Genomic DNA, 14,409 nt, shown 5'->3' with positions numbered 1-14,409 from the left:
TACTATAATACTGCCCCTATGTATAAGAATATAACTACTATAATACTGCTCCTATGTACAGGAATATAACTACTATAATACTGCTCCTATGTACAAGAATATAACTACTATAATACTGCCCCTATGTACAGGAATATAACTACTATAATACTGCCCCCTATGTACAGGAATATAACTACTATAATACTGCCCCCTATGTACAAGAATATAACTACTATAATACTGCCCCTATGTACAGGAATATAACTACTATAATACTGCCCCCTATGTACAAGAATATCACTACTTTAATACTGCCCCCTATGTACAAGAATATCACTACTATAATACTGCTCCTATGTACAAGAATATAACTACTATAATACTGCTCCTATGTACAAGAATATAACTACTATAATACTGCCCCCTATGTACAAGAATATAACTACTATAATACTGCTCCTATGTACAAGAATATCACTACTATAATACTGCCCCCTATGTACAAGAATATAACTACTATAATACTGCCCCCTATGTACAAGAATATAACTACTATAATACTGCCCCCTATGTACAAGAATATAACTACTATAATACTGCCCCTATGTACGGGAATATATCAGTCGTTATATAATTGCCTTTAGGGGGCGGTATTATTGTAGGTTGTCGCTGTAGGTCAGAATTTCTCTTTATAGCTTTTGTTATCCCAGAGTGGTTGTCCACAGTAGTTTATATGGGCTGGATGATGAGGATGTAGTATTGCGGTTCTTTTTATCTGAGGTTTGTGAATCTGTGGGATCCTGTTCTGCTTGGCTCGATGTTACTGTGTGGCGGTGTCCTGTCACATTGCGGTATTACCCCTTTCTTTTCTCCTTAGACTGCTACCAGCGCTTAGAATTCCTCGGAGATGCAATTTTGGACTACCTCATTACTAAGCACCTTTATGAAGACCCCCGCCAGCACTCCCCGGGGGTCCTCACTGACCTGCGCTCGGCTTTAGTCAATAACACCATCTTTGCTTCGCTGGCGGTGAAGTACGACTACCACAAATACTTTAAGGCCGTCTCTCCGGAACTTTTTCACGTTATAGACGACTTTGTGCAGTTTCAACTGGAGAAGAACGAGATGCAGGGGATGGACTCGGAGGTAACCCACTAATCCTGGAATTGGGGGTAACCTCAGCCCCTCATCACTAACCTGAACCCCCCCCAATCTACAGTAATATATTGATTTTCCTCTTTAGCTGAGACGATCGGAGGAGGATGAGGAGAAAGAAGAAGACATTGAGGTCCCGAAGGCCATGGGGGACATTTTTGAGTCCCTAGCGGGAGCCATATACATGGACAGCGGGATGTCTCTGGAGCGTGTGTGGCAGGTGTATTACCCGATGATGAGACCATTAATAGGTACTTATATATGAACGGACATGAATATATCGTCTCTGATGTCGAGATTTAACGGGGTCTGTCAGTAGGAGACGCCATCGGGTTTTGGGGTATCTTCACTCCGAGAGCGTTCTCTGTTCAGGACAATTAAGAGGCTTCTTAACTGATTTACTGATTCATCCCCCTCTCGCTCTACCTTCCAAAGATGTGTCCCCGCCATAACCCTCTGCAGGTCCTTGGGGGGCAGCACTGTCGTTACTCCCGGGGGGCTATGATGCCGCTGTGGAGGGTCCACTGCTCTATATCAGCAGCTACAGAAACCCAAAGTAAATTGGAAAATGGCAGAAAAATCTCATTGCAAAATATTTAAAGGGACGGTCCCGGATTGTTTAAAAAATGAGTAAAAAGCTGTAAAATCCTCCCCAGCTCCGGTCCCGGTCAGTCCTGCCGCAGTGATGTCATGGACATCCGTGTCACTACTGCAGTCCCTGGCCGCAGCGATGACTCCTGCACGGACAGCGCGTTGCTGGCCGCAGCTGCTAATGTTAGGGAGCTCTGGTGGCCTCTATTTATATTATATTCCTGGGAGGCCATTATGTGAACACCACCCTAATGTAATTTCCCTGGGGGTGCCAGCTGCTCGCCAGTCGCCCGTTGCCCATAACCACCTCCTCGGCGCAGTGTCGTCTATTTAAATAGTTTTCTGCCCACCAAAAAGCTTCTGCATCCAGGATGCTGTCTGCTCCATATACTGCTCACCATGGGTGGACACGACATAGGTCTTCCCGGATCCTCCGTCTGGTCGTCCCTGGGTTCACATCAGCGCTTTATCTATCAGGTCCCTGACGCCATCCCCTGTTCCCGTCGGTTTCATCCCATTTTGCATGTTCCCCCTGCGTAGTTTATCTCCCATGCCGTAAGCCAAGTGCTTAGAGGCTTAGCCTTTGACTCCTTTCACCTGCTGGCACTAAGTGCTAAGCCCCCCTCAATATATGTGGTCCATGATGTAGGTCCCCCCCTGTCTCTCGCCACTCTCAGCAAATCTTGCCAGCCCAGTGCTGTAGGCTTCCAGAAGGAAATGTCTTATAACCACTTTCGTAAGAAGGTCCGGATGTCCTCACACAGGTCTGCACTCAGGAAAGAGTCTGAATAATTGGGGGACATCTCTGACACGAGGACTAAACCGGTCGGTGCTTTCATGTTTAGGGTGAGTCCGCCTGCCATTATTCTAGGGGGAGGGTTTTCTTCTGTTGGCGGCAGGTTTGTTTTCCTTGACGTTGGTTGAGTGTGTTCGCCCATTGACATCTGGGGGAAGGCTCCATTGACCCGCTCGCCTCAGAATCTTACGCCATGCTCCAGGTGATTGGAGGGCCTCTTCCCTGTTTGGAGTGATTTGGTTCTTCAGTGGTTCATAGCAGCCAACACCTTGCTCTTGTCGATTGGCGGGCTGCTAAATACAAAGATTGTCGGTGTCCTCCTAATCTTGAGGACTTAGATGATACGTCAGACATGTCCCTGCCCCAAGAGGTCTGTGGATCTTGCCTTTCTGTTGGCATGTTCTGGTGTGATCCTTTAGTTATGCTTATTGATCCCTCTGCGAGGCGGATCTGGAGAGGGTACAGCTATTTTTGCCCCTGTTATGAGTCCATTCAACCCGTCCGTGGCTTGTCATCTGCAGCCTTCATCTTCTGGACCTCTTGGCTCAGTGACTGCTTGCATCGACTTTGTTCTGTGAATCTTCCCTTTTCTCTGCACACCTGACAGCCAGGAGAATGACTTACCGGTAATAGGTCGCTGCTGTCAGTTCTTGGACCCTACATCCTAGAACATTTTTTCTTTGGAGGTGACCGCTTGTCTGGTGCTTAAACATAATCTCCTACGATGCCACATGCAAACTCGCTCTGCCTTTCCCAGAACCACAGGCGTTCTTCGCCATACAGATGTTACCATAATTTAACTCTCTTAATGACTTCTCCTGTCTCGTGGAAGACGTTCTTTTCGTTCCTCCCGTTCTGATGGTCTCTCCTAGTATGCTGGCACCAAGATAAAGCCAGCACCTCCAGGACCCTGGTCAGGGAGGCTTGTACGGTCAATCCTTCCCCTGGGAGAATAGACCAAGCCACCTTTCCTACTCTACAGTTACAGCTTCCCTATGTGAACAATGCCTGCCGAGTATCTGTTGGTTTCCCACCAATACGGCTTCTTTCCCTTGACTTCTCCATCGTCTCTCCTGACTGTCCACCTTTCTTCCAAGCTTTTCATGTTCTCCTGTTCCAAGGGGACTTTGTGCTCTGGTCTCAGATCGGATCTAGAGTTACTATTCCAACCTCCTCATCGTTCCCGTTCAGGGACCCGTCCTGGTTCTTCAGAGGCAGTTGTATTCGGCGTGGTAGTCTCATCACTGTCCTGAGGAAGACCCTCCTCCTAATACAGAGCACTTGACTCATGCTGAATCCCCATATATAGTTGCATGTTGACCCTGGAAAGATGTTTTTGTCTCAAAGCCGTCCCCTGTGCCCTTTTTCCACTCTAGACTACCGCCCCTTTCTGTGGAGAGAGTCGGTGGACTCTTACCCACTTTCCATTCTCTTGGATTCCCAATAAGCATTTAATCCTCGCGTTGCTCCAGGGCTGACCTGTCATTGCCAGGCGCAGACCTCTGATTCTAGTCTCCTGTAGTTTTCTGCCCTTTTTAGTGCTCTTGACGTCTGCCAGCTGCTGTAGACCTCCTCAGGGGCGGTCCAGTGCTCAGCCCTTCCGGTATCGTCAGGAGCATAAATATCTCTCCATATTCTGTTTGCACTTGGATTTCTTATTTCATTCGCTCTCCCGTGTTTCTCTCTGCAGGGTTTCTCACCCCTATTTGCAGGATCTCTGTTAGCTGGGCTCTCCTGCAGATTTGGCTTCCTTGTCCTTCATCAGGACTAGGTAGTCTTACTTTTCAGCCATCTTTTTTTTTTTTTCCCAAGAGTAGTAGTTCTCTCTACCATGTGGACATGGTCCTCACTAGTGTTGAGCCACCCCCGTAGTGTTCGGGTTCGGTTCGGTTCGTCGAACACCGGGATGTTCGAGGAACTGTTCGTCGAACACCTTAGAACACCGTCGAACACCGTTAAAACCAATGGCAGGCAAACAAAAACACATAGAAACACATAGAAAACACCTTCAAAGGTGTCCAAAAGCTGACAAACTGCTCAGAAGACGCTTTCTTTAAAAAAGCCGGCCGGCAATTCAGCAGCGGCGTACACCGGTACCCGACAATTTAGACAAGAAGGAATAGAGCCTCACACATAGATTAGATAGATAGAAACATGTCAGTCACATATATATGAAGTACAGTGACAGTGTTGCTTACTGTACTTGTCATTTAGTGTAAAGGATTTATCAAAAAATATAATAGTGTTTTCATGCACCGTCTCTTTAAAAAAGCCGCCGGCAATTCAGCAGCGGTACCCGACAGTTTATAACAGACAGAATAGAGCATCACACATAGATTAGATAGATAGAAACATGTCAGTCACATATATATGAAGTACAGTGATAGTGTTGGTTACTGTACTTGTCATTTAGTATTAAAATAAAGGATTTATTATTAAAAAAAATTGGCGTGGGGGTCCCCTTAATTTTAGTCTCTAGCGGAGGTTAAGCAGACGGCTGGGGCAGATGTTTGAAGCCTGGGAAGGGGGTAATACCCACGGAGCTTCCCAGGCTACTAATATCAGCCCCCAGCTGAATACATAGCCTTTACTAGCTATTAAAATGGGGGACCCCCCCAAAAAAATGACGTGGGGTCCCCCCTAATTTAATAGCTAGCAAAGGCTAGGCAGACAGCTGGGGGCTGATATTAATAGCCCAGGAAGGGAGCCATGAATATTGGCCCCCTCCCAGGCTAGAAACACCAGCCGTCAGCCGCCCCAGAAATGGCGCATTCATAGGATGCGCCAATTCTGGCACTTAGCCTCGCTCTTCCACGCTGCCCTGTAGCGGTGGCAGTGGGGTAATAGGGCTGGGGTTGATGTCAGCTTATAATGCCAGCTGACATCAAGCCCAGGTTAGTAATGGAGAGGCGTCTATAAGACACCCCCATTACTAACCCCATAGTCAAAGTTAAAAGAAAACACAAACACCCAGAATAAAGTCCTTTAATTGAAATAAAGACACAATCCTTTATTGTTCTAAATTAAACCATACCTACCATCACGCCCATTCCAGCTGAAGCCAACGATCTCCTGCAATAAAAGAAAAATAATAAAACAACATCATCCTTACCTTTCCATGGTTCCCACGACAGCTTCAGCTCTGCTACATCGAGATGACAGGCTGGACAAAAAGCAGAACGCTGCCATCCAGCCTCTCATCCCGTAGACACTGAGAAGCGCAGGCATGCTTGCGCTCTGCAGTGTCTGGCTGTGACGGCATAAAGATGAGACGAGTTCATGTCCAATGAACTCGGCGCACCTCATGCACGTCACTGACAGCGTGGGAAAATTCTCACGCTGAAGCGCTGAGTGCAGGAGAATTCTCCCACGCTGTCAGTGACGTGCATGAGGTGAGCCGAGTTCATTGGACATTAACTCGGCTCATCTGGATGCCCTCACAGAGAGACACTGTGGAGCGCAAGCATGCCTGCTCTTCTCAGTGTCCGCGGCATGCCTGCGCTTCTCAGTGTCTGCGGGATGACAGGATGGATGGCAGCGTTCTGCTGCGGTCCAGCCTGTCATCTCGATGTAGCAGAGCTGAAGCTGTCGTGGGAACCATGGAAAGGTAAGGATGATGTTGTTTTATTATTTTTCTTTTATTGCAGGAGATCGTTGGCTTCAGCTGGAATGGGCGTGATGGTAGGTATGGTTTAATTTTGAACAATAAAGGATTGTGTCTTTATTTCAATTAAAGGACTTTATTCTGGGTGTTTGTGTTTTCTTTTAACTTTGACTATGGGGTTAGTAATGGGGGTGTCTTATAGACGCCTCTCCATTACTAACCTGGGCTTGATGTCAGCTGGCATTATAAGCTGACATCAACCCCAGCCCTATTACCCCACTGCCACCGCTACAGGGCAGCGTGGAAGAGCGAGGCTAAGTGCCAGAATTGACGCATCCTATGGATGCGCCATTTCTGGGGCGGCTGACGGCTGGTGTTTCTAGCCTGGGAGGGGGCCAATATTCATGGCTCCCTTCCTGGGCTATTAATATCAGCCCCCAGCTGTCTGCCTAGCCTTTGCTAGCTATTAAATTAGGGGGGACCCCACGTCATTTTTTTGGGGGGGTCCCCCATTTTAATAGCTAGTAAAGGCTATGTATTCAGCTGGGGGCTGATATTAGTAGCCTGGGAAGCTCCGTGGGTATTACCCCCTTCCCAGGCTTCAAACATCTGCCCCAGCCGTCTGCTTAACCTCCGCTAGAGACTAAAATTACGGGGAACCCCACGCCAATTTTTTTATTTAATAAATCCTTTATTTTAACACTAAATGACAAGTACAGTAAGCAACACTATCACTGTACTTCGTATATATGTGGCTGACATGTTTCTATCTATCTAATCTATGTGTGATGCTCTATTCTTTCGGTTCTAAATTGTCGGGTACCGGTGTACGCCGCTGCTGAATTGCCGGCTTTTCATGTTTCACTGTTGGCACTGTTCCCATCGATTTGGGCAATCACTGTAATGCCACAACCACCATGGCTGTGGCATTACAGTGAGTGGCAGACAATCCCTGCATGATTGGTGCTCTAAATAGCGCCAGACATGCAGGACACGCTTTTGGTGCACGAACAGTTATCGAACATAACCTCGAACAGCCGAATTTTTTGCAAATCGTTCGGGTTCGTCGAACAACTCGAACACCGCCCAAAACAGCTCGAATTTGAGATTGGCGAACAGTTCTAGTCGAACAACGCTCATCTCTAGTCCTCACTCCTTGGTCTCCTTCCTATTTCCATCTGTGTTAGCTGTATCTGGCTTTGATCCTTTTCGCTAAGAAAGCCTTTCCGTCTTTCCATTCCACCCCTGAGTGACGTTAGGCAGCGCTAGCTGTGGTTGGTCTCTTAAGATGACCTTTTTTCCATATCATTTGGTCTGAAAAACTGGAAGCCTACAGTGCTGGCGGTGCCGGTTTTCCCCTTTTGTGTTGACACTCTTCGAAAGAGCTGCTCAACACGGTGGTCCCAATCCCTACGTCGGCCGGGTCACTGTCTGGTCCTCGGTTTGCATCTTGCAGGTTTTTTTTTTTTTCCAAGTGTACCAAAGACTTCCACAGATGTTAACTGGTATAGTTAGGTGCCGTGACCCACCGTGTACTAGGTGGTCCGCACAGTCACTTATTGCTATTGTGCTTGGCCCACTGGGCAGTGCCGCCATTTCTACTTTTATGTCAGAGCGCTTTGTGCTCTTCCTAATATTTTGTTATGATAAAAAAAAGTTTTTTTTTCATTACAGAAAAGTTTTCGGCTAATGTTCCCCGATCCCCAGTGCGAGAATTGTTGGAAATGGAGCCGGAGACGGCCAAATTCAGGTGAGTGCGAGGCTCCTTTGCTGAAATTAGGAAACCCGTTAACTATAGAAGTGAGGAGTTTTTTTAAAAGAATTTTTTTTTTTTTTTTTTGATCGGGTAAACAAAGTTTTTTGTTTTTGTTTTTTTCTTCTGAATGTAATGCCGTTTGGTCTCGTGTTTATTTATTCTGTAAAAGCATCTGAAATCTATTGTTATATTGGCAGCCCGGCCGAGAGGACGTACGACGGCAAAGTTCGCGTCACCGTAGAAGTTGTCGGAAAAGGCAAATTCAAGGGGGTCGGCAGGAGTTACAGAATTGCCAAATCGGCCGCTGCTAGACGAGCCCTCAGGAGCCTCAAAGCAAATCAACCTCAGGTCGTGAGCAGCTGAAAGATCTCACTGCCCACCCCGCCGCCTGGCCACCGCCACCGTGGGCAAATGCCCATCTGGAATATCGATACATTGTAACCCTATGACAACGAGCTCACGGCATCCAGAGGAACCAATCGCAGATGTGTGGTGGAGCACAGCACTCAAAAACACCCCCCATTCCAGTCCGATACCCCCCCCCCCACACACACTGCATTGTGGGTAACGCTACAACGTGCAAACACAATCTGGTCACAAGAGAGGGCTTTATCTATGTCTCCATCTAGAATGACTTGTTTTTGTGGGGGATTTTGGCCTCTTGATCGGAAAGGGGCGGAGGATGAAGAAAAAGTTCTATGTCCCTGTGAATGAGACCTATAGCTATATATTCACATACGTTGAGTATTTTATTCACTTTTTGAGGGCTGTTACTTTTGGGGGTGTTTTATAAAAGTTTTATTGGGATTCTCCATTCCGATGGGAGTTTCCAGCATCATGCAAGAAAAGCGTAACCTTTACAACATACATTGCACTTACAGAGACACCGACCAGTGTCAGAGCGAGCAACGGGATGAGCGCTACCAATGGGTCAAGTTTTATTTTATCTTTTTTTATTTTTTCTCTGCCTCCTTTCTCCCCCTCCCTTCCCCACAAATTCCCACTACCTTTATAGACGCGAGACCCGTTCATGTAAGCGGACCGTGTCGGCTGTGGATTTCATGCCCATGCAGTCATTGTTTCATGTAAACGGACCGTGTCGACTGTGGATTTCATGCCCACGCAGTCATTGTTTCATGTAAGCGGACCGTGTCGGCTGTGGATTTCACACCCACGCAGTCATTGTTTCATGTAAGCGGACTGTCGGCTGTGGATTTCACACCCACGCAGTCATTGTTTCATGTAAGCGGACCGTGTCGGCTGTGGATTTCATGCCCACGCAGTCATTGTTTCATGTAAGCGGACTGTCGGCTGTGGATTTCACACCCACGCAGTCATTGTTTCATGTAAGCAGACTGTCGGCTGTGGATTTCACACCCACGCAGTCATTGTTTCATGTAAGCGGACCGTGTCGGCTGTGGATTTCACACCCACGCAGTCATTGTTTCATGTAAGCGGACTGTCGGCTGTGGATTTCATGCCCCCGCAGTCATTGTTTCATGTAAGCGGACCGTGTCGGCTGTGGATTTCATGCCCACGCAGTCATTGTTTCATGTAAGCGGACTGTCGGCTGTGGATTTCACACCCACGCAGTCATTGTTTCATGTAAGCAGACTGTCGGCTGTGGATTTCACACCCACGCAGTCATTGTTTCATGTAAGCAGACTGTCAGCTGTGGATTTCACACCCACGCAGTCATTGTTTCATGTAAGCGGACTGTCAGCTGTGGATTTCACACCCACGCAGTCATTGTTTCATGTAAGCGGACCGTGTCGGCTGTGGATTTCATGCCCACGCAGTCATTGTTTCATGTAAGCGGACTGTCTGCTGTGGATTTCACACCCACGCAGTCATTGTTTCATGTAAGCGGACCGTGTCTGCTGTGGATTTCATGCCCACGCAGTCATTGTTTCATGTAAGCGGACTGTGTCGGCTGTGGATTTCACGCCCACGCAGTCATTGTTTCATGTAAGCGGACCGTGTCGGCTGTGGATTTCATGTAAGCGGACCGTGTCGGCTGTGGATTTCATGCACACGCAGTCATTGTTTTACAGTTTTTATTTTTTTTCATTTTCGTCAGGCGGCGATGGAAATTTGGTAACAAAAAAATGAATCTGGGTCAGAAATTGGAGGGGAGGGAAAATAATCCCACCCCCGGATGGACCTCCCGACGTCTTCAGATGACTGCTGCACATGCAGAGGTGTTAGGCGTGACAATGTAACTTTTTTTGGAACAGATGTATCCGAAGACCTCATTAGTGTCTACCAGTCTCGGTTGCATTTGCAATCGCACATCAATTTTTTTTTTTTAGGATTTTGCCAGGAAAAAACAAATCAATCTGTAATCGAGGCAATTTTGTCTTTTAGTTAGGATGAGTGGCAGCGCTGTAGTGTTTTGTTTTTTTTTTACCTATTTCATGGGTTGGGTTATTTCCTGAATTCGTAGTCTCTGTAGACCGTCTTCTTCACCTGAATACCTCATTTATCCCTTGTGTTTTTCCTCCCCGCATGCTTTCTGATTTTCGTCTCGGTGCTATGTTCATGTATTATGCTTGAAATGCGTATTTTTTTTATTTGCACTGTAACTATATTACCTCCTTAATTTACGTGTTTCTTACAAAGCAAAAGCGGGGCGTCTTCATCCACCGTGAAATCATCAGAGGTTTGCTGCAAGTGATTTTTTAATTTATTTTGTTGTTTTCCCACTGACATTTCAAGTCTCGAAACAAAAATCAAAGGTTTTCCCTAAATTAAAGCCGTGTCCCCATCACAGATTTGCGCTTTCCCTTTTTTTTTTTTTGCATTTTATTATTTCCTCCTTTGGTGCCACTGTCGAAAAAAATGCAAAAATATCTTAACATTTCAATGTCTCTAATTTCTGTGAATTTTCCAGTCGCCGTCACATCACAATTAATCTCCAGTTTATTTTTAAAGTTGTTTTTTTTTTTTTTTATTTTATTTATATTTTTTTAATTATGGAAACAAAAATTGGATTTCTTTTAAAACTGGTTTCACCTGTTTGGTGACCAACAACTTGATATCTGAATATTTTCTACTCTTGGCTTTTATCACGTTAACTTCTTCTTTTTTTTTTTTTTTTTTTTTTTTTAATTTACCCTGAATCAAAATTTACAAAATGCAGCTGAGATTACGGATTAAAGAAATATTCTATAGAATTACATGATAAACACGAAACATATCATGATTTTTTCGCTTTTGAAAAACTTTTTCTTCTATTTGCAATCATGTATAGAAAGATTTGTCAGACATTCCCAAATGTGGGACACAGGAAACCATGGATGTGTGCTGCCGCCACGAGGAGGTCGACTCCAGGCAAAAAATAAATAATAAACTATATATATATATATATATATATATATATATATATATATATATATATATATATATATATATATATATATATATATATATATATATATATATATATATATAATAAATAAGTGCCAAACTTGAGGACTCCTTCATATGTCCCTGAAAGGAGGAAATAGTTGCATCTTTATTACAGAAGTCAGAGTTCTCTAGAAAGTAAGTTTCCGAAACAAACTTGTTTGCGTGTTTTTTTTTTTTTAATAGAGGGGTCCTAAAAATCCCAAATAAAGTTCTTTATTGCAAAGCAATCCTAAAAAAAAAAAAAAACACACTTTCATTTAATTCAACAATATTTCCAAATAAAAAGAATCTAGATGTAAAAAAAAAAAACACCAAAAATCCTACGTGGCGTTTAAAAAAATAAATAAATTTAGCCCTATCCTTGCTTTTTTTTACATTTTTTTTTTTTTTTTTTTAGGATTTTAATAGAACCGAAAATTTTATTTAACTACTGAAAAAAAAAAAATGCTTTTCATAATAAAATTCTTGGCTCCAAAAAATAAAATATCCTTATTTTTTTTTTTTTTTTTTAATCATTGAAAATAATCTGATGCATAAGTTGGCCTCCTAGCATTTTTTTTTATTATTATTTCTGCCAAATCAAGATGTGTCAAGTAGTTCACTTTTTTTTTTTTTTTTTTTTTTCCCCCTTTTTCGTGTATTTTTTTTTTTTCTGTGACTGCCTCAATATTCACACAAACCTCATCTGGCTCATATTTTCTGCGCTCCTGTTTATAAGGTGTTCAACAATTGCAATTTTCCAATTTTCAGCCGGTTGGGAAAAGCAAATGAAATGGTTTTAAAATACAACGCAAAAAAAAAAAAAAAAACCTTTTAATGACTTGTTTGCACCCTGGAACCTGTAAATGCCCCCGCAGCATTCTGGAGACGTGAATATTGACCGGCCCGGAGTTACAATACTGTATTTTAGACCTAACTATGCTGCATATATGTGTGTGTTTAAAGCTTTTTACATTTTTTTTTCTTTTTGCAGTTTTTTTTTTGTTGTTTTATGTAGCACAAATAAGCCTTGCACTTGGTACCGTGCTTTACCTCATTTCAGAATGACTATATGGTTTGGATTTCGCTGTCATTTTGATCAGAAAATAGGATCACTTTTATGCCTGCATCGTCTCATGTTCTTGCACCGCAAACATTATGTAATGGTATTTTTTTTTTTTTTTTCCTGGTTTGTGGCATTTTTTTTTTTTTTTTAAAGACCATCTGGTTATTGTGTATTTAAATACTGAATGTCGGGGGTTTTATTTTATTTTTTTTCCTATATCCCAAAGCCCCTGTATAAGTTACATTCCATTTTTCTTTCTGTGGATTCCGCCTCCATTTGACATAAACAAGATGCGATCATTTGTTTTTCATTCATCACCATTTTTTTTTTTTTTTTTTTTAATGCTCTGAGTTTCCATCACAGCAAAAAGAGTATTTTTTTTTTTTTTTTATGTAAAATCCCTTTCTCGCAGCCTTCACATGGCCGAGGAAGATATTGCTCAAGTTGTGAAAATTCCTTATTTTTTTTATTTTTTAGATAGTCTCCCCAGACCAGATGACACTGTGCTTCTTTTTGCAGCCACCAACTCCCCAGGAAATGTTTGCGAGCTTGAGGATGAAAATGTGCGGGCCGTCCTATTGTACATAGCGTAATGGGAGGAAGGGGAGGATGGGGTGGTATACAAAGCGAAATTGTAATCTGGACGTGAAAATTGTCAAGTGTCACATGCTGCAGCTGTCCTCGATGACTTTCATACTGTAATCGTACTGCAGGAATTTGCAGTCTGCACCTTATGGATCACAAATACTTTTAATAGTTTTTGTAATAACTGTAGCTGAATATATCTCCAATAAAGTTATGTTCCGGTTGTTGAAACTTTTGGTAGAACTTTTTACTCCTTGCATCGTCATGGGATGATAAATATACAGTGGTGCGATAAAGTGTTTGCCCCCTTTTCTGATTTCTTTATTCTTTTGCATGTTTGTAACACTTCAATGTTTCAGATGACAAAACAAATGTAAGACAAAAAAATTAAAACAAGTTCAGTTTTTAAATGAAGCTCTTTATTAGTAAGGGAAAAAAGAAATCCAAACCTACAGGGCCCTGTGTGAAAAAGTGATTGCCCCCAAAAATGTAAATTAACAGTGGTTTATCACATCCTTGGGAAGCTGAGTACAATTTCCCCCAGCCACACACACAGGCTTGATTACTGCCACACCTGTTCTCAATCAAGAAATCACTTAAATAGGACCTGCCTGACAAAGTGAAGTAGACCTAAAGATCCTCAAAAGCTAAACATGCTGCGATCCAAAGAAATTCAGGAACAAATGAGACACCAAGTAATTGAGATCAGTCTTGAAAAGGTTATAAAGCCATTTCTAAAGCTTTGGGACTCCAGTGAACCACAGTGAGAGCCATTATCCACAAATGATGAAAACATGGAACTGTAATGAACCTTCCCAGGAGTGGCTGGCTGACCAACATAACTACAAAAGTGCAGTGACAACTCTTCCAAGTGGTCACAAAAGACCCCACAACAACATCCACAGAACTGCAGGCCTCACCTGCCTCTGTTAAGGTCAGTGTTCATGACTCCACCATAAGAAAGAGACTGGGCAAAAATGGCAGCATGGCCGAGTTCCAAGACGAAAACCAATGCTGAGCAAAAAGAACATAAAGGCTCGTCTCAGTTTTGCCAGAAAACATCTTGATGATCGCCAAGACTTTTGGGAGAATACTGTGTGGACTGACGAGACAAAAGTTGAACTTTTTGGAAGGTGTACAGTGTGGCCCGTTATTTGGCGTAGACGTAGCACAGCATTTCAGAAACGGAACATCATACTAACAGTAAAATGTGGTGGTGTGATGGTCTCGGGCTGTTTTGCTACTTTAGAGCCTGGCCTAATTGCTGTGGTAAATGGAACCATGAATTCTGCTGTCTACCAAAAAATCCTGAAGAAGAGTGTCCGGCCATCTGTTCGTGATCTCAAGCTGAAGCGCACTTGGGTTATGCAGCAGGGCAATGATCCAAAGCGCACCAGGAAGTCCACCTCTGAATGACTTAAGAAAAGCAAAATGAAGACTTTGGAGTGGCCTAGTCAAAGTCCTGACCTTAATCCGATTTGGGA

General features: G+C 43.6%; 1 protein-coding gene across 1 annotated transcript in view; it reads left to right on the top strand.

The window, feature by feature from the left end:
• DICER1 (dicer 1, ribonuclease III) overlaps nt 1-9,302 on the top strand; it is a 39,338-nt gene extending 30,036 nt beyond the window's left edge. The window contains exons 24-27 of the mRNA XM_073638331.1: nt 860-1,128; nt 1,226-1,388; nt 7,803-7,878; nt 8,082-9,302. Of these exons, the coding sequence (XP_073494432.1) occupies nt 860-1,128; nt 1,226-1,388; nt 7,803-7,878; nt 8,082-8,247 (674 nt within the window). The 3' untranslated portion in view covers nt 8,248-9,302. The remainder of the gene's footprint in view (nt 1-859; nt 1,129-1,225; nt 1,389-7,802; nt 7,879-8,081) is intronic.
• The last annotated feature ends 5,107 nt before the right edge of the window (nt 9,303-14,409 follow it).

Source organism: Phyllobates terribilis, unplaced genomic scaffold (genome assembly GCF_046119375.1).
Source record: "Phyllobates terribilis strain yellow unplaced genomic scaffold, ASM4611937v1 Scaffold_7__3_contigs__length_470593459, whole genome shotgun sequence".
Classification (NCBI taxonomy): Eukaryota; Metazoa; Chordata; class Amphibia; order Anura; family Dendrobatidae; genus Phyllobates; species Phyllobates terribilis.
Note: the sequence above shows the minus strand (reverse complement) of the source record. Positions and strands in the feature narration are given on the sequence as shown.